This window comes from Salvia miltiorrhiza, chromosome 8 (assembly GCF_028751815.1).
Source record: "Salvia miltiorrhiza cultivar Shanhuang (shh) chromosome 8, IMPLAD_Smil_shh, whole genome shotgun sequence".
Taxonomy (NCBI): domain Eukaryota; kingdom Viridiplantae; phylum Streptophyta; class Magnoliopsida; order Lamiales; family Lamiaceae; genus Salvia; species Salvia miltiorrhiza.
Window position 1 is genome coordinate 8,415,791 of NC_080394.1, and position 20,253 is coordinate 8,436,043.

General features: G+C 32.3%; 3 protein-coding genes and 1 non-coding gene across 5 annotated transcripts; 2 read left to right on the forward strand and 2 right to left on the reverse strand.

Moving 5' to 3' along the window:
* Nucleotides 1-1,590: 1,590 nt before the first annotated feature.
* On the reverse strand, nt 1,591-2,374 carry LOC131000671 (protein transport protein Sec61 subunit beta). The gene has a single exon (XM_057926693.1). It carries the CDS (start codon nt 2,128-2,130, stop codon nt 1,804-1,806), a length of 327 nt encoding a protein of 108 aa, XP_057782676.1. The 5' UTR covers nt 2,131-2,374; the 3' UTR covers nt 1,591-1,803.
* A 915-nt stretch (nt 2,375-3,289) lies between these two features.
* Nucleotides 3,290-3,484, forward strand: LOC131002127 (U2 spliceosomal RNA). Its single transcript, XR_009094201.1, has one exon. It is a non-coding gene; the product is annotated as a U2 spliceosomal RNA (small nuclear RNA).
* A 245-nt stretch (nt 3,485-3,729) lies between these two features.
* Nucleotides 3,730-10,961, reverse strand: LOC131000672 (MLO-like protein 6). Its single transcript, XM_057926694.1, has 15 exons — nt 10,543-10,961; nt 10,324-10,381; nt 9,964-10,211; nt 9,750-9,866; nt 9,453-9,513; nt 9,230-9,318; nt 7,320-7,394; nt 7,105-7,199; nt 6,914-6,963; nt 6,333-6,373; nt 6,058-6,231; nt 5,742-5,777; nt 4,754-4,821; nt 4,585-4,645; nt 3,730-4,298 (listed from the first exon to the last, which is right to left on the reverse strand). Exons 1-15 carry the CDS (start codon nt 10,663-10,665, stop codon nt 3,834-3,836), a joined length of 1,761 nt encoding a protein of 586 aa, XP_057782677.1. The 5' UTR covers nt 10,666-10,961; the 3' UTR covers nt 3,730-3,833.
* Nucleotides 10,962-17,098: 6,137 nt separating this feature from the next.
* LOC131000673 (uncharacterized) lies at nt 17,099-18,750 on the forward strand. Of its 2 annotated transcripts, XR_009093768.1 has the most exons (4): nt 17,099-17,448; nt 17,551-17,638; nt 17,727-18,217; nt 18,305-18,750. XR_009093768.1 is itself a non-coding variant. In XM_057926696.1 (3 exons), the coding sequence occupies exons 1-3, from the start codon at nt 17,421-17,423 to the stop codon at nt 17,998-18,000; spliced, it is 390 nt and encodes a 129-aa protein (XP_057782679.1). In that variant the 5' UTR covers nt 17,251-17,420; the 3' UTR covers nt 18,001-18,750. The 2 variants fall into 2 exon arrangements, 1 of the variants encoding a protein (XP_057782679.1); XM_057926696.1 differs by having other exon boundaries at nt 17,251-17,448; nt 17,727-18,750.
* Nucleotides 18,751-20,253: the final 1,503 nt, after the last annotated feature.

Here is a 20,253-nt window from a genome sequence, read left to right on the forward strand (position 1 = left end):
TAATTAAAATTGGCCTAATGTGGGTAAAATGGTAAAAGAATGAGTACTTTTTAAATGTTTATAAATGTGGGCATTATTTGTTTTTGCTATCCCAAAATGAGTATTTTCATTTTGTCTCAGTAATCTATTTACACAAAGAGGAAGCGGTTAAAATTAATATATTTTTTTATATATATATTTTTATAAAGTAGTTATTTAGCACTATTAACATTAAATGTATGGGATTTATACACCGACGTATATTGTTTACTAAATAATGTGTAATTAACAAATATAATGGCGTAATCAATCTCAAAGAAAATTACAACAATATATTTATGAGTTAGTTTAGATGGTATAATAGAATAATTAATATGAACTTTAATTCAAAAAAAATATATGAACTTTGGTAGCACTATAAATAACTTTCTAACTTAATCATTGTTAAAATAATGAATCTAAAGCGTATAGAGAATGACCGTTGTAGACTTGTAGTACCCAAACGGACAATCATAAGGTTTAGAGGGTGCATTTTTTTGGATTCACGCTGCAACAAAAATTCAAATAGAAATCGATTTTTGCTTAAAATAGGTTTCGTAGCTTGAAAAATCGGTTTCTTAGATACAATCAATTTCTATTTAAAAAAAGTGCGTTGATAGAAACTGATTTTTCATTATCGGTTTCTTTGTTACGGTGTCGTAATTATATTATGACTCCAATTTTAATTTAACATATTACATAAGTAATGTATTATTTCATTCGTATCACGTCACTTCGGCTTTTTTTTAATATAATTATTTAAGAGAATAAAATTATAATATAAAATAGTGTGAATTAATATTTAATAATGTAAAATAACTATTCAAAAATGAATTATACTGATCAAATGGGTCGGGAAGAGCATTTGAAATTGACAATATATAAACTGAATATTTTTATCTTAATTACTATTGTCTTTAATATTATATTTTCAATACATTGAATAAAAATCAAGTACATTCACAAATTATAGAAATTACGAAGAGCTTAAGGATTTTTATAAATTTTCAATTAATCTTAATAAGCAGTAGATTGATTTCTACTCTTATTTTTATCTATTTAGAAGACGTGTACTATCTAGAATTAGTCTAAACAGATAAAAATATTATTGAAGATGTATTTAAATTTTAGAATATTTTAAGATCTTTCATAATTTCTATTATTGAAATAATTTGTTTGATGCATATTCAGTTGAAAATGCTGGGATTTGAGAAATCCTAAATGTGAAGATAAAATCATATATATTATCAATAAAAAAAATACTAGTTTGTCTAAGTATTTCTGTTTATTGTGATTGACAATATATGTGATTGAATATTTTAATTTGTATTACTATGATTTCTCCAATATTGTCCATTACAATGGATATGAATTAAACAAAAATAAATAATACAAAAGTATACTTTAATTCTACTTTATCCTATCAATATTATTTATGCTAATGAGCGACTGCTTAAGCCAATCTCAATAGTGCGTGTATACAAATATACTTCATACCATGATTCGAAATTGGCATAATGGCGTGTATGTTGTAGCTATATACGATTAAATACACAGGAAAAGGAATCCATATTTATCAAAGATGCTATATTATGATAAAATATAGAAGTGGACATATTATTACATCAGAAACTGCATTATTCTACGAAAAGTTACTATTACTCCGAAGAAACAAAAAACTTATTCATCTAATTTTCTTCACACACTCTCTCCAAAACAACACAAAATTAAGTATTGAAACGACGACACGTGGCGCTAAATCAGTCATGGATGCGAAGGAGAGGATCAGGATCCGGTTTTGAAGCGGTAAAACTTGCCGATGACGTGGAGGGCGGTGACGAATCCGATGAAGCAGAGGCTCATGATAAGAACCACGGTGGGGCCGATCTTCAGCCCCGGCGAGTCGTCCGTGTAGAACCGGAGCATGTTGCCGCCGCCTCCGCCGCCGGCCCCCACCCCGGATGAGCTGGAGGAGCTGGAACCGCCTCCTAGCCTCCGGCGACGCATCCCGGCGGCGGCGGCGGCCGAGCCGCGCGGGGCCATGGTGCCGGGGCGGGAGGTGGTGGACGAGGCGGAGGCGGTAGCTTGCGATTGGGAGGAGCCTCGCGCCATGGCCGATTCACTCAAACCTAATTGATATGTGAAATATTGAATTCCCCGACTTCAGTCAAACTGAAAAATGGTATCCAATTCCAATACTGGGGGGATCTTGAGGTTTTATCTTTGCCTTGCCTATTATTTTAATAAAGAATTGATTTCGGCTAACACTACACTAGCACCAATGAATTCTTTTAGGCTGCCTTGTCTTTGATTGTATCTATGGAAAAAGAAAGAGATAAGAAAATGTGGGAACAAAAATTTATTTTATTATATTTTCTTATATGTTATTAAAAGGAAAATATTTTATATTGTGATTTGGAGTGAAAATGAAAGACAATGAACTATCCGAATTTTATTTTCATACGGCTCAAAATAATTATCCACATCATATAAAATATATAAAAAAATACTATGTGAAAATATATACATTTACACCATTTTTTTTATCATAGAGAACGATCCTTAATTAGTGCTAAAGCTATGCTCGTTTCAACCGTACATATATACAACTGAGAAGATTGTTTACTGCAAAAGATCAAGAAAAAAAATGTGTTTATGGTTTTTAAAAAAAGATTATAATTGTAATTATGGTAGCAATTGTGTAGTTTGTGAAAAGAATCCAACTATTTGCAACGATGTCGTCGATGTGGACATTTCAATTGAACCTAAATATTTAAAATTTAAACTTTAAATCTCTTCTTTCTAGAGCCTAAAATTTACAAATCTAAATATGGAGTTTTATTTTATCTTTTTGTATATGGATGTGCACCGAGTATTCATATCTAAGTTGGTGAAATAAAATTTAGCTCGAGTAAAATTATGATGAAACGTAATATGTAAAAATTCAAGCCGTCGAAAAAATGTTCAGTAATTACGTTTTTCTGCAACAATTTTTAATTATATAAGTTGATAGAATTCAAATATGTACTCACTTCACGATTAGGCACACCTCAAGGGAAGCCATCTGTCTTATACCCTTGTTTAAGAGTTTGTTTTGAGAGGAACATAGTCTTAAGAGTTAATTTAAGCTTCTTCGTCTATATGAAAAAAAACCAAGAAAAAGGAAAGGAACAAAAAAGAAAGGCTTCCACTCGTCCCACACCGACTGTTACAAGAAACTCAGCTTACTAAAATGATGTATTAAAGAGAAGGCCCAATTTCTTTACAAGTCATACCTTTCTCGGCCTTTTGGCTAAGATCAAGTGTAGTATCTGTTCTTATCAGTTTAATATCTGATATGTGGGCTATTAGCCCACACGATATTAAATTTATCTTTTGAGGGGAAAGGCCTATTGGATAGCTTGCTATTTGGGCTTTTGCGTGTCGCCGTTGTGTCGCACTATTGCAATGGCCTGGCGCACCCCACCAATTTCAGTTTAAGCTTTAGATTTTATGATAATTAAAACAGCCCGAAAATAAGGATTTTCCATTTTAATTATATTGTTTTTAATTGTTAATTAAAATTATGATTTATCGAGGACGGATCCCTCTTGAAATAATTACATCATATTCTTCCAAAATTGAACATGGAAATATGGGTAGCTAGGAATAAGATATATGACAGTTGTACCTATATTATTAAAAGGAAAAAGATTGAACTGGAATATTAGATTGAACTGAAATAATAGGTCGAACTGAAATATTATTAAAAGGAAAAAGATTCCATTTTGTGGGACTATACAATTTTGGAGCTCAACGGAATATATCCAGAGTCCTTAAGTCTTATGTATACTATTATTACTTGCTCTGTTATCAAACGAAAAGTTATTTGGCGGCACAACAATATCGATCTCGTGTTGGTCAGGCAGCGGCGCCACCTGTGAGGAGCCGGAGTCGCGGTGGTGCTCAGAGTCGATGTGGTGGTGAAACGGTAATCCGTAGTCGGCTCTCTGGTGGAAGCGTGGTGGGGACGGCGTGGAGCCCTCGGTGTCGCTGTGGTCTCCGTAGTAGTAATTAGGGTTTGTTGTGGACATTTGGGGGCTGTCCGTTTCGCTCGGGTGATGGCGGAGGAGGTGGATTGGCGACATCCCGTGCGACGGCGTCACGGGGTGGCTCGATGTCGGCGTGGCCGCCGCGGAATGCTTGCTTTGCTTGACGTGTTTCTTGGCCGTGTGGTGCCAGTTTCGTAGGGCCGTCGCTACTCTGTCGTTGAATATCGTTGGCTTCATGCTTGTTCCCATCTGTTCATGCATGCTCCACCAATTAATTAGTTTCCTTCATATTTTCTTAAATATATGGGAATATTATATGATCTTGTATATATTATTATACCATACTTTGTTATGTGCTTTAATTGGAGTAAGTAGAGTTTCAAATTTTCGATACCTCTTCCAGATTAAAGAAATAGAAAATGAAAATGATTTCCAAATTTAATTTTTTCCCCCGAGAAATAAATGGATTTCTATTTTTTTGGGGGGGAGGGGGTGTGTTTAATTACTTAGTTATATGGATGATTATATATGTTACCTGAGTCACAAGGGCGTAAAGAGGGAGAGTGACGTAGCTGCAAAGGATCTGTATGAGAATCCTGGTGCATCGATATACGAAAAAAGTTATTATAAGTTTGAAATTTATATCACATTAAATTGAAGTAAATTGAGTAACCAATAATTGAAATAGCTAGCTAGGGGCTCACCCCATTGACATTCTGATAATGATATCCTCTATATGTTCATGGAAACACGTTCTCATCCCGAATTCATACTGTTGGAGGAAATATTTTGTCAAGAGTTTATAATTTGTATAAAAATAAGGCATAAATTAATTAAGTTTATCTTATTTAATTACAGTATAAATTCGAGATCTTTGATCAGTCATTTCTCCGTTACATTATGGTTTGTTTTTTGTTTGTGATAATATTAGTAACGACTTCAATTTGTTGTAAATCAATGGACATGCTGGTAAATTAAACAAAACTCTGATCAAGTTTAAACTCATCAACTTAAAGTGCGTCAGTTTATGAGATACTACTGGAGTGTTTGGCTAAGCTTATTTTAAAGAGCTTATAAAATATTTCAAGAATTTATAAGATGTAATGTCTTAATTAAGAGTTTATAATTAAGTTGTCAAAATATTTAAATAATTAATCTTATAAACTAGAAAGAGAATTGTAAGTTAGAGAAAATAGAAGAGAGATGTGAATTTTTTTTAAAGGGAAATATGTAACTAAAGGAGTATATGATGGAAATAACAAATCATGATAGGGTTATTTTTGTAAAATGATTATTGTTTATAAAATCGTGAAAAAAAATATTAGTTGAGGTTGATATAATCTTATTTTGTATGGAATTTATTTACCAAACACTTTTGAAAATTTATAAACTTTGCAAAACACCCTCTAAGTCTCCTAATTATGGATGTGTAAAATTAAATAATTAATATCAAGTTTAATTTCAAGTTAGTTTGGTCAAAGATTAGAGGCTGTAATTGATATTGCAACAAATTAAAATTTTATCATCGAAATTGGTAAAAATTATATAATCGAAATAAGCATGATCGATTAGATCGTAAATATATATAGAGGAAATAAATTCTATTGCAATCAACTTTCCGTTTCTGGCTTCAAAAAGCTTTCCATTTCTAATTTTGATTGCAAATATAATAGTATATGGAGTAATTCTTACCCAGCTCCAGGCGAAGAAGGCAAGCTGAAATGCGTTCTGCAAAGTGAAACCAAAATTAGCGCGCCAATTCGAGTTAAATCACACACTTAAAGATAAATACAAATTCATTGACCAGTAATAATAGAGTAAGACCATTTTAGTTTAAATACTTATTTTAACATCTTCAACGACATCTAATAATTCAATAATACACACATAATTATAAGTAGTTGTAGTGCAATATATATTTTAAATTGGATCAAATAATTAATATTGTACGTAGCATTATATCCTTTATAAATATAAAATAATATTTTGGAATAAAAAATATATTTACCTGAAAAAGTACAAAATTGATAAGATAGAGAAGGAGGCGAGGACGATTGAACCAAAAAAGGTCATCTCCCGGTTGAACCACTGGAACACCCTTCACCACTTCGCCGCGTTCTTGAATTCTCAGCCCCATTTTCGTAATTATCACTTGTAATTTCGTCCCCACCAACAATATTATCTGCAATTAATTCTCAATATTCTTAACCATTCACTTCTACACTTAATTAATTTAAATTAATGTCAACTTGTGGCCTACGTAGAAAATTAACCAATACTCACAATCAAGGGGACGAATGGCAGCCAGAGATAGGAATACCAGCCTGTCCACGTACAATTGATAAATAAAAATTAAAATATATATAATTATAAGAAATAGTCAAGTCTCTTAAATTGTCAATTCTCATTGCATGCTACAAGATTAATTTCTAACATCATTGACCTACAATTCTAAATATGGGTGGATGCATTAATAATAGCACGCCAATGCTTAATTCAGTGTCTACTAATGATATTTGATACGCATCCTCATCTTAACTAACCTTACTTGTGTCAAAGATGAGTGCACAACTTCTTTACTCAACAAACAAAATCTATTCACTTCCAACCACTTAATTTGAGAATATACAAGCTTGGTCGGCTTAAGATCAATATCATTTTTTATTTTCAAACTACACATTAAAAGTAATCACGACGTATGTATTTAATTTAAAGAGACAATATACAATAGAAGCTTGCTAGCTGCTCTTTATTCAAATATAATCGAATGTTTGATATTATTAGTTAATTAGTTGAGAAATTAAATTAACATGTCCAAATATATGAAGTGAAGGGAAAGATAAAGTACGTATTTATTTACTTACCATGAGTATTGAAAAGTAAGAACAGGACGGCCAGAAACCAAATGGGTGGACTGAAAATCAAAATAGAAATTAGGGAAGGTTATATACACATGCATATATAGTTAATTAATCTCTATAAATTAATTTGGAGGTGATTAACATATATAGGACCAAAATAATTGGACAAATAATTAAACTAATTAATCACAAACCTAATTCCAACGACCACTTTGAAGTCCTCTTCAAGTGACCTATTTATGTACTTCTGAAAATCGAAGTTAGCATGGCTTTGTGGTGCCAAATGTGCCTAATATATACGTCACAAGAAAAATCAATATGAATACAATACTATACTTTTTATTCGTGTATCTATAACATATGTAATAGTTCCCAATTGAATAAATTCGATAAGATTCTGATTAATTACCATAATAAATCCATGGCGTAAAGTCAAATAGTCGACTTTTGGAACTGATCTTACAAATTGTCTAAAGAAGCAAACCTGAAAATATATGAAACACCAAAACAATCCACGTCAAAAAAATTCACATTAAATTTTGATATTACATCCCACCAAATAAGTTGGAAGATACGATTGATTTTATTAGTTGGGCCCCTCTAAATAATATTCATTATTGATTAGGGTTACGTAAATAAAAATTAAACCTTTTATCTCGTAGTATGTGAAATTCTATTCAAATTATTAATTATCATTATATAATTTTTTTATTGTCATCCAAAAATGCATTACAATAATATATAAATTAAAACACATATTTTTTATTATTATTAAATATTCTTAGATACAATTATCATATCTACTCCAGTCTCCAAGTATTGAGCTAGAACACATGCTCAAAATTCTGTTACAAGTCAATTAAATATATATACTCCTATTTAGATATATATTGAAGAAAGATAGAGCTAAATATAAGTCAAGACTTCAATAGTGGAAAAAGTCAAACAGACATGAAAAATAGTAGTGGTAGTATTTTAGAGAGTGAAGCAAGCTATCTTATAACGCTATTCACATTACGTTTCTATTTGATTTGGTTGAAGTCTCTATTAACAGTATTTTTCTGACTTCACATTTTTCGGAAGTTTCTATAAATATATGCTCTCTCCCCTAAAACATCTTCTTTTATTTCATTTTTCGTCTATCCTCAAAACATCTAATTAATTTCTAGTCCATTTTTAAAACAATTCCACTATACATTCTTACAATTCTCACAAATGGATCACCACTTTTCATTTTAATTGGCTCATTAGTCACTATCTTCATTTTTTTAATTTGTGATGACTCATTAAATGCACAACTAACTTTTATTAAAACTCGTGTCGCCTCCCCTTAGGAAGACTTTTCATGATGGACGAATTGTATTAGTTAGTTACATATATACACGTCTAGGTATAATTAACTAGATGACTTGGAGCATTGCTCTAAGTTATTGTAATGTTCCATCCTCCTTGAAATGTCCCATTTTTTTTTACACAAATATTAAGATAAGTTAATTTAGATATAAAGTGAAATTGAAAAGAGAAAGTGAACATTTTGTGGGTTATTTCTATCAAATCAAATAAGAGAATATAATTTTTTTGTGTGGCATATTTTGTCATTTCTGAGTTATGTCGATGATGTTTAATATGCATTGAGTGCATGTCTTAAAACGAAATAAGATATTTCAAATATATATAGTAACTAATTTACTACAAATAAATGATTGAGATAAGTTACTCTGTTTGAGATCAGATTTTGTGATTTCATTTACCCACTAAATACTGTAGCTAACTGATCATCAATGTCAAGCATCAAGTAGCTATCATTTAATGAACAAGTATAATACCTAACGCGTCATTCAGTGCTAAATCAATTTGGTAACACTAATACTCGTTTCTTTCACACTACTATTTCAGTCGACCACTTACTTAAATCAAGTGAACACCACGTACGTGTACAAAGTTTAACTCATAATTAATTAATGTGATTAATATATATGAAGGTGATATCAACTAATCAAGGGACTGATGGTCTAACTACAAGTGTGCATGTCTGTGTGTATAATTACGTACACACATAGAATAATAATAATAATAATAATAATAATAATAATAATAATAATAATAATAATAATAATAATAATAATAATAATATAGTAATAATAATAATAATAATAATAATAATAATAATAACTAATAATAATAATAATAATAATATAATAGGCTTATTTATTAATCACTCGTACGGCATTAATACAATAATCAAAAGTCATTGTTGTTAATTAGAATAGTAATGATTGTTTGATGAATGATACTATAATTTTGGGAAATATAACTTACAATCCACAAGAGAAATGGCGTTTTGCTCCAGAAGCTCAAGTGTCTTCTCCCAAATGATGTTTCTCTTGCAAACCTAAATCTCTCTGGGTCTGCATACCAAATTCATCACAAACTAATTAACACTCGTTAACATCTATATATAACTCTACTCTCTCTCTCTCTCTCTCCCTCTCTCTCTCTCACACACACACACGATATATATAAGATAAACGCACATACGTACCGTGAGAAAATTGGTATTCTACAGTTCTTGTTTCTTTTTCCCATGCTTTCCAACGGCTCATCTAAAAGAACACACAACCAATCATAAAGTTTTTGTTTAATGTCCTTCTTGTGCGTGTTTGCATGTGTGTGGTCAAGTTCGGAATCATCTTATTACTCGCAGTATACATACACATTTAATTAAATATATTAATCAAAATACAAGATTAAAAAAAAAAACATTTAATAAGTGCATATATATATGAAAAATAGGGACGTGAGAAATAGCCAAAACAAATATGAAAAGAGCTGGGTATACCTTAGCTCTTCCCAAAGCCAGGGTGGTGATACAATATAGGACGTGAAAAATAGCCAAAACAAATATGAAAATATGCAGCTGATGAATACCATCTGAAGATATAAATGCTACCTTGCCCTGCAAATTAAAAATAATTAATATGCATTTAATTTTTACTCTAATATCCAAGCTTTAAAAATAGTACTAGTAGATAGTTATGAAGAAATAGTCTCACCTTGGCCGCGCATTTGTCAGGTGCGCCGGCAGCCAAGATTCGGCGGAAGCTGTCAGCATGGCCGCCGCTATCCATGAGAAGTCTCCGGCGGGTTTGGGCCTCGATTTTGTCCAACGGGTACTTCTTTGCCTCTTGTTTCTTGTTGCATGGGTGCCACGTGGCGGCAGCCTCCTCCGATATACATATTTCTGATATTGGCCCTTGTCCCACTGTCAGCAGCAACGATATAAACCCTAGCAGCATCAACTCTTTACCATACCAAAAAAAATGTCAAATTCGTTAGTGGGAAAATTAAAAATGGATCATCTGCTTCATCATAATAATAATAATAATTAAATTCTTGTTAGTTAAATTGTATACCTGACTTGACCTTCTCCAGTGCTTCATATAAAGCTCTTTTATGTTTGGATTTCAGCCACTGCAAAATATATATGGTTGCAGGATTTTAATTTAACTTACTATATATGCAATTTGTGCGTAGGAGTCTAAACCAGTGCACAATCTAGCTCGTAATTATACACATGAAGTGTGCTTGCATGTACAACAAAACTCACACACACGCAGTGTAAATATGTGCACCTCTGCTATTAAGTGGATAATATATTCGATGACAATGGAAATGGCGACGAGAATGAAACAAACGACGGCAACAGCCCACGTCGGCGTCTGCTCCAGACTCCTTCCTCCGCTGCCTCCGGCCATTTTCTGTATTCTTCCTCCTCGCCTCAAAACCCACACCAAAGTACGTTAATAAGTATTTAGCTCACTCTTTATTATTTTCAAAGTTGGTGCTGACGAGGAATTTTTATCAGAAACAACTGAAAATTGCAGCACTACTAAATTAAGGTAGCGAACGAGAATATTGTCAGAAATAGGTGTGCTTATCACACACATTTATACAGTAGATGCTCGGAAAAAGATAAATTGTACGAGGACAAAAGAGGAAATTAAGGATGAGTGATGGGAGACTTTGACTTTAAAGACGCGTGGAGAGGAGTTGGGCATTTGTTTGACTTGATCAAACAATAATTTCTTTGACTTTGACTATTTTCCTTTTTGTAGCTGGGTTTTTCATTTCGATTTTGACTATCGATCGAAAATATAATAATTATATAGTTTTTTTTTTTGTCAGAAAACCAAATGGCCATTCATCACTCCCCTCCGCCAAACTTCGAGTATAATCACATTTTCGTGGAATGATATTCAGCCTTTCCATTTGTTAATTCAATGATTGGAATAATATATATTGGCTTGCATAAGTTTTCCTCTTCTTTTGTTTTTTACTTTCTGGTTTTGTACTTCTTCAGTATTATAAAATGTATGGAATTGGACGTGAATTTTGAGTCATTATTTATTATAAACTTTTATTCGGTATTATCCCTCTCAAACTAATTAAATCTTTTTTTTTTTCCTAATGGTATATACACTTAAAATATTATGCATCTAGAATTACAAGTCCGTGATACAATAGATCCAAAATGTTGGTCCCATAAAGAAATTGGTATTTGTAATTTGGGTCTCCGTGCAATGCACCTCCAGATTATGTAATTTGTAAGCTTGTTCAAGAAATTGTTATTGTAAATTGTAAGCTTGTTCAAGAACTTCGTTGCTCTTTTACCTTCCCTCATAATTATGCTGCTATTTAGTTCGAGGCAAAATTAAATTAACTAATTTACTTAAGTAAAAATTAATAATAACCATAATTATAAGAATATTTTCATTATATATACTCCTACCAAAATACAATTTTATTAATTAAATTTAATAATATTGAAAATTTAAAAAATTGAATTTTATGTTATAGAAATTGAAAAAATGTCAAAACCTCCCAATTCCTCCATCAAACTGCCGCCGCCTCTTCAAGAATTTCACTCTCAGCAGCAGCCCGCATGCCGCCACCATGACCTCCGATTCTTCAACTTGTCTACCTCTTTCCCTCTCGCCAATAACATCTCTTCTCTCTCTATCTTTCTCTCTCTTATTTTTTAAAATTATTGAATTTTTAGCTTGTTACAATCCCTTAATTAGGTAGAACTCATCCCCAAAAGTTAAACTATCAAAGATAGGGTGCCTAAATGTTATAAATCACATCGATCAGCTCATATTTAATCGATGTGAAATGGATCATGTATAGTGTAACTAAGTTTATTTATAAAATTAAATTATGTCGTTAATCCGTTGTTAAATAATACTCCCTCCGTCCATAAAATAACTTCCTCTTTTTCCATTTTGGGACGTCCCTCAAATAACTTCCTCTCTCTTTCTTTCCATTTTTGGACACCTACCACACCATTAATAATACTCCCTCCGTCCACGAATTAAAGCCCCATTTGAGGGTGGACACGGAGACTAAGAAAGCTGAAAAAGATGTTGTGGATAAAATATAAAGGTAGTTGACTAAAGTGATAAAGTAGTTGACTAAAGTGTTAAAGATGTTATGTGGTGGGTCCACTAGTGATAAACTGTAATAAATATAGAATATAAAAATGATAAAGTTGTTGTAAGGTGGGTCCATTAGTGGCAAAGGGTAGTAAATATAGGAAAATAAGAAGAGTAAAAAGGTACATAAAGCACAATAGGACTTTAATTGGTGGACAAAAATTTAAGTGCAAGTAGGGCTTTAATTCGTGGACGGATGGAGCACTTTATTTATTCTTACTTTTCACTTTTCACCACTCCCAATATTAATTATAACACTTTTCACAACTTTCAATAATAATTATATCACATTTTCTCCACTATCAATACACTTTACAACTTTTCATTAAAACTCGTGCCGTCCCCAAAGAGGAAGCCATTTCAGGGACGAAGGGAGTAATTTAATTTAAAATTAATTTTATTTTTATATTTTTTTTCTTATTTTAAAATCAATTGTAATTCCTTAAACTTTTTTTAGTGGTAACATTAATTTTTTAAAAAATTAATGATAACATTAATTTTTTTATTATTTTAAAATTGATCGTTATTTTTGTCGTCACTCTTCCGCTGACACCATAAGTTTTAGATATTCATCTCGACATTATTTAAGGGTATGCATGAATAAGATTGTATATTGAAAGGGAAGTTAGATGAATAGATAGATGTTACTATATCAATAATTTGCATCACTGGTCATTACTCAGGAAAAAAATTCAAGGTTAATCGTACTTTGACTCAGAGTAATTACAAGTGCCTCATAACATTTTATGTCAAAATAAACAAAGTACTCAGAGCAACTACAAGTGCCTCATGACATTTTATGTCAAAATAAAAGGTTTACAAGACATAAAATCAACTACTAGTTTCTCGTAACATTTTATGTGATTTTCAGACTAATTGGTGTTTGTATTTACTTATATACTTTTGCTTCATTCTATATATCAGAAGGGTCAACTTTAGTCTCCGGCAAGTCTTCTATGTCCACCTATGAACTGTAGACCACTCCACTTATTTACATCCCTATATGGCAAACTTGAAAAAAAATTATCCCCAAACTTATAGGCCTAGGTGCATGATTATTTTTTAGTTTTCATTTAATATTTATTGACTGTACAACTTCATTGTGATTAGTCATAATTAATTATAGCTAGGATGATTGAATAGCACAGAAATAGACTCAGAACTCACAACTTAAACAATTTATTAGTGTTAATTGTATATCAACGGTGTTAGGGTATTTCTCATACCCTTATTGTTGTCATTGTGTAGACTTATTTTTGTGTGTCTTCTTGAGTTTCTTCTATTTGTGTTTGAACTGTTGCTACATCAATTGCTTCCATGGTTGAGACACACTGCTGTCGTGACTTGCGGGTTTTTACGATAAAGTTAGATATACGCTTTATCTTCTTCCTGGTTAAATTCCTTATGAATATCAAGTCAGAATATTCTCTTTGAGCCTATCCGTTCAGCTAAGTTTTTCTGGAAGAGTCCTATTCGATGTGGAGTGACATCTAGGGTTTGCATCTATATATATCTATCAAAGAGGACCTACACGGCTGCTGCAATTATTATTATTCTCAGTATATTCAGAGAGTGTTTCGTGCATCTTCATAGAGCATATCGTTTGTGCTTTTCAACGTGGATTGAGCAGCAATCACGTTAAGGAAGTAAGTGTTATCTTACTCTGCATAGTTCACGTAGGAGAAGGTTTGAGAAGATATAGAGGCTAGGAAGATCGAGTCTTCGCGTGTAAGTCCTTTGTATATCTTATCATCTCTAATGAACTATTTGAACTGGGCGTGGCCCCCCAGACGTAGGTGTTTTATCAGCGAACTGGGTAACCATTGTTGGTGTTCTTGTGTTCTTTATTTTTCTGCACGAGTTTCTTTATCAGTCTCTTTAAGAGCTTTGACTGTGTGGCTGTGGGAGATATATTTTACTTGGATAGGTACAATTTCAAATGGTACCAAATCAAATTTAATTAATACGACGACATTTCAGAAATTGCAATTATATTAATGGTTATTAATTATTTTTTCATTTTTTTTAAACCATTTATTTTTTCATGTTCAAGTCATCATATGTATTTCGTTGACATGAGAAAATACCCAATAAATTAACATAATCGCCCAGCACATGATACATATATAGAATGGAAATTGAGCCGAACCCATTAATTAATGACAACCTCAACTTTAATCCGTTTATTATGAAATATTCTAACTCGAGATCTTGTTTACTGCACACTTTTAGTCAACTATGTTTACAAACTTACCTAAGCGTAAATGATGAGCATTCTAATTTTAACATTTATATTTGTCTGTAAAAAATAATTTAATATTCACAATATATTTACTAAAATTCACTGCTTTTCTTACGACAAATGAAGTTAATTAGAGATTTCATACACTTAGTGCTAGTTACAATATGAAAATATAAACAATATATGACGTTAATCACTTTGTCACGATGGAGCTACCAAATAGAGTATTATTAAGCACAATCCTGACATTAAAACAAGCTTCGCTAAATGAGATTAATCGAATTGTCAATGAGGCTTAGCTCAAGTGACAAAGTTAAAGCATTCAAAGATTCTCCTTCTATGAGAAATTTTGGGTTCAATTCTGCTTGCATGCTAGTAGTTTTTTTATATTTGTGTGGTGTAGTGATCTCGCCTGCGTGCGGATAGTTTTTCCACCTTTGTATAATGTAGAGGATCATGTCTGTGGACTGTGTGCGGGTAGTTTTCTCACTTTGTGTAATGTAGAGGTCCCGCCTACGTACGGATGTTGTTTGATTATATTTAGATATTTCATGTAATTCTAATTAATTAAAAAAAAAAAGAGATTGACCGAGTTTTTATTGATTCGAGATTAGAATAACTCGATTTGTTTATAACTTTAATGATACCGCCCGTGTCTAACACATAGGTAATGTACACGTACCCCTAAGTATATGATTATTTATGTATTTATCGACTATATAATGTTTAATTTGATTTAAACATTGCTCGGTTCATGGACATTTAGTGATTTTGATAATCCTTCCGTCATGATAAATCGACATACTTTTTTTTTTATTAGTCGTGCCGAACACTGCTGACTAATTAATGGATGTTATTTACAAAAAAATAAAAATAAAAAATGGATGTTACTTTCGAAACTAATTATAAATCGTATATAGCAATATTGTTAATAGTGAGCACGTGGTCGTCTATGAAATATGCATACAATTTCTAGGTATTTGTGATGTATAATTCTACACATAATATAAAATTGTGATTATATATGTAAAACTTAAATACTAGTACATCAAATGTTTTTAGTAGAGTTGGTCATTACACATTACCAACCAATCTCGCAGTTTTAACGTAATAATGTTTCCAAAGTATACTTCGTTCGAAATGTTTGACTTCGAGAATTTAATATTTTTTTCATTACTTCTGATCCAAATCCTTAAATTTCCGAATCTTGGCATTAGTTAATTGGAAAACTTGCCAATTCCACTTCATTGCCCTCTTCCCGACCTACTGTTCATCAAATAAATATATGTAATACTTTCTCCGTCACAATTTTTATAATCCATTTGAGAGTGACATAAGTTTTAATAATGTGATTAGGTGTGCTGTGAGTGAAATAAGGATTTCATATTTTATGAGTATTAAAATAATTAAAGTGGAGTAAATGTTTCAATTACTTTTATTAAAAATAGATATGAATACCAAAATGTGAGACGATCAAAAAAGGAAAGATAGATACTAAAAAGGAAAGGATGAAGTATATAGTACTATTTAATTAATTAGTTCGGCTTACATTTATGAATAATTACAAGAATACATAAAAAAAAGAGGGCGTTGGGCAAGAACACTTCCCCACCCTCAATATTTCAATCTTACTTTATATGTAAATCTATTTTTTTTTTCTAATACTAAAATAAATGAAAACAGAAAATAACTTATTGCAAAAACGTAACTATGGCTATATATTTATAAAAAATAGATGTAATCATATTCTGTTACCTAACAATCCTTTATCAATTAACTAAGTCCATCGACTAATTAATCAGACAACTAACAATCCTTTATCAGTTGATTAACTCCATCAGCTAAATGACTGAGTTAATTGACCCTAAACTTCTTAACTGATCTTTTTAGGTGATTGGCTTAATTGATCTTCTTAAATTTATTAGTTAATTACATACACACCACTTTTAGTGAGACGGATAGAGTATATGCTTATAAGCTATTCAAATATCTTATAAGAAGTTAGAGCTTATTAATTTTGAAAATAAGCTTAACTAAACAACCAGCCTCCGCATTTGTGGACAGAGAAGAGAGGAATTCAGATTAGAGACAATGGGGCGAAGTGCGTGGACGAGAAAGGAGACGAAGTTGATCCCCAATTGGGCTATAGCCCTAACCCCATCACCGCAGATTATGCTGACTTCAACTACGCTATTATACTTATACTTTTCCTTTCTTCATTGTGGATGTGTGTGTATACGTGTATTTTTCTATTTTTCATTTTTGAGGTCGACTTGTCTCTTTGTTTTGACTTTTAAATACTTATATGCTAATATGAAAAATAAAGTAATCAACAATTTTTTTTTTTTTTGCATCAACAAGTTGTACTTATTCACAACCAGCCTACCGCGAAAGATCATATACTTTTTAATCAATTATTTATTGGATTCTTTTTAGATGAATTCAATTACACTAGAAAGACTATTATCCTTTTATTGTCAAATTAATTATTTACTTTTTTAAATGACATGAAATTTAAATGGGATCTGTATTTATTTTATTTTTAAAAAATGGGCCCTATATTCTTCGCAAAGGAATAATTATTGGCCCATTGGGCCAGGATTTGGGAGCGTATAGGAAATTAGTTTTCAGAAACTGCTCCCGCTCTTCCTTCATTTAAACATAATAACAGTCTTCAATTTTCCAACATTACTGAAAGAAAAAGGATCTAAATCAGAAAGGTTCATTCAATTCTCAAGACATCTGAACCTCAATTTAATTCTAATTTTTCGTTGCAATGGAAATTCATCCCACTCCGTTTCCAGGTTAATTTTTTTTTGTTTATTTTGCTATTATCTATTCGTTTCGATCAGTGTGTGTTTGAATGTATGAAACAGTTTTCCTGAATTTTCATGAAAATTTTGCAGTTAGATCCCAAACTGTGAAACCAAGATCTACAAGGAAAATCTCCGAACCCCCGAGAATCAATGAGAAGGGCGGATCGCTCATTCACAGGTGAAAGAATAAGCGTCGACAAGGTGTTTGTTTTAATTCCTGAGTGAATAACTGAATGAATGGAGGATTCTTCTTTTGTTGGTTGCAGGGAGAAGCGAGTGTTTGGAACTGCCCGAAACCCAAACATTCCTTTGAAGACGAAGACGGTGCTCGAGAAGCCGGCCAAGGCCAAACCCGCATCAGGGCTGCTAAAGAAGCCTTCAAAAGTAACAAAGCCATCCCAAGCAACTCGATCACCAATCCTTGGGCGGCCAATTTTTGGGGCCGGGAAGCTGCCTGACAAGACCCCGGCTAGGCCGAAGAAGAAAACCGTATGTTTTCAAGAAAAGGGAGTCGGGAAGAAACGGAAAGAATTCGGATGATGGGAATGCCGCTGAGCCTCACACTCCTCTGTATGCGGTTATAGCCAAGCCACGAGTTGTGACGCCTTATCACAGCGCGGAGAAATGCAGCAAATGCAGGTTCGACAAGCTTGAGTCTGCGTCTTACTGGCTGTCTCAGATAAAATTGGCGGAGTCTGTTGGGAAACATTCGGTCTCTGCTGCTTTCTTTGCACTGGCTTTCGACTGCAATGCAGAGGTGAGTTTCATTTCTCTTTGAGGTGTTTTATGTGTTCAAATTCAAATCCCATTGAGAAGATTCTTTTGTGTGAATTTCTTGCATAAGCCCATTCGTAACTTGAGAGTTGAACTAAAGAAGTATTTGGGACGACACGAGCACGTGAGTGATGAACAAGAGTGGAGGAAGATGTCGGTTAGCTATGGACTCGTACAAGAAGAAAGCCGTGAAAATGGGGAGGTTATAGCAGGCGGTCGTGGAAGAAGCGAATGCAAAAGTGTCTGCAACCACAAAGATGATGATTTGCCAAACCAAATTGTTGAAGAAGATAAAAACTTATCCTTTTTCGAAATCTGAGAGATTTTAGGGCTGTGAAACTTGCATTGTGAATTGTGGTATAGGAGTAGTTCATGTATTGTTTTGAAATTGGTTTTCTGGTTTTGAATTTGTGAGAGAACAAGTAGATAGTTTTCGGTTTGTAGGCTAAGCTCGTTGTTAAGTTGAAATGATTATTGTTATAAATTATATAGTAAAGTAGATCTTTTGATTGTTGAGTTCTAATCAATGGTGAATTATCTGTGTGTGTGTGTCATCGGTAATGACTTCATTAATTTGTAAATTATAGTACCTTCAACTTTCAAAAGTAATCAATTAATGGTACCCTCTTTTTTCGATAAAGGATAATGGTCTTTTTAGTTGGCGGTTATAAATGGGGAGAAATTGCGGGTTATTTGTGAAGACAGATCTATGAATGATTGTTACTAGTGAGGAGTGACGCACCAAAACTATGACAAGATTCGTTTTGGCCATGTGTATCATTGGATGTATAAAATGAAAACACAATTTATAACGTAGAAGACGTTGAGATGTATACATTACCTTGGGGGGATCAAATATAAAGTTTCCCCCCTAATAAGTACTAAAATTCAATATGGACTATCGATAGATTTATAATTATATAAAAGTAGTAATATATAAAAGAAACATTATATGTAAAGAAGCATGGTTCCTAAGTTACTTGGAAAGACTAGCTTCAACAATAACTCATCCTCACATTAGTTTATACTTTAAGGGCCAAGATATTTACTTCTGAAGATTAACATAAATAAATCAAAATAATATAGGTTAGTCTCTTATTTATTGATTAACCTAAATAAATCAAAATAGTATAGGATAATCTCTTATTTATTAAAACTGATTGAAAATTTGAAATATTTCAAGACCTGTAATAATTTATTTCATTTGAACTAATTTTGTTTAATGTATATTCCATTGAAATGGTAAGATTGAAAAAAACTTAGTAGTCAAAATTAATTTCATAATATGTGTCTTATTTAGTAGTATATATATATTTTTATTTCATTTAAAATGGTATCCATAAAAAAAATAAAAATTAATACTCTCTCCGTCTCATAAAAAAAAATCACATTTTACATTTTCGTTCATCCCATAAAAACGCATCACTTCTATTTTAGGACATGATCAATTTTATTTTTTTAATCACAACCACAATTAGTTCAACTACCATTATTTATTTTTCATTCAACACATAATCTATTAATTTTTTCTTAAAATTCGTGTCGTGTGATAATTTTTGAGGGGACGGAGGAGTAGTATGCAAAAACATTAAATAAGAATATTGTATTTATAATGAAACGGAAAATGAGAAATAATGGAGTAGGAGAAATGAAATAGAAGAGACAGAGAATAGGTACGACGAAAGCGGGCGATAAGCGAGGGGTCCCACTCTTGGACTCCCCCCGACAAACATGGCTCGATTAAAGCACGTAAAAAACACTCACAACCTCGCCACTACTCTCTCTCTCCTTTTACTCAGTTTTTTCCTCCCATCTATCTCTTTCTAGGCCCATCCACACTCACACATGTATATAGATGATAATGCCTCTTCACTCTCTTTCCTTTCCTTTTCTTTTCTGTTTTTTTCTGTGGTTAGATACAGATTATATATGTATTGTTACGGTAGTGTCGTTCTCGATATAAAGAGACAATGCTAGAATTGTGACTTTAATAAAGTCACTGCACCGCGCTGTACTCTC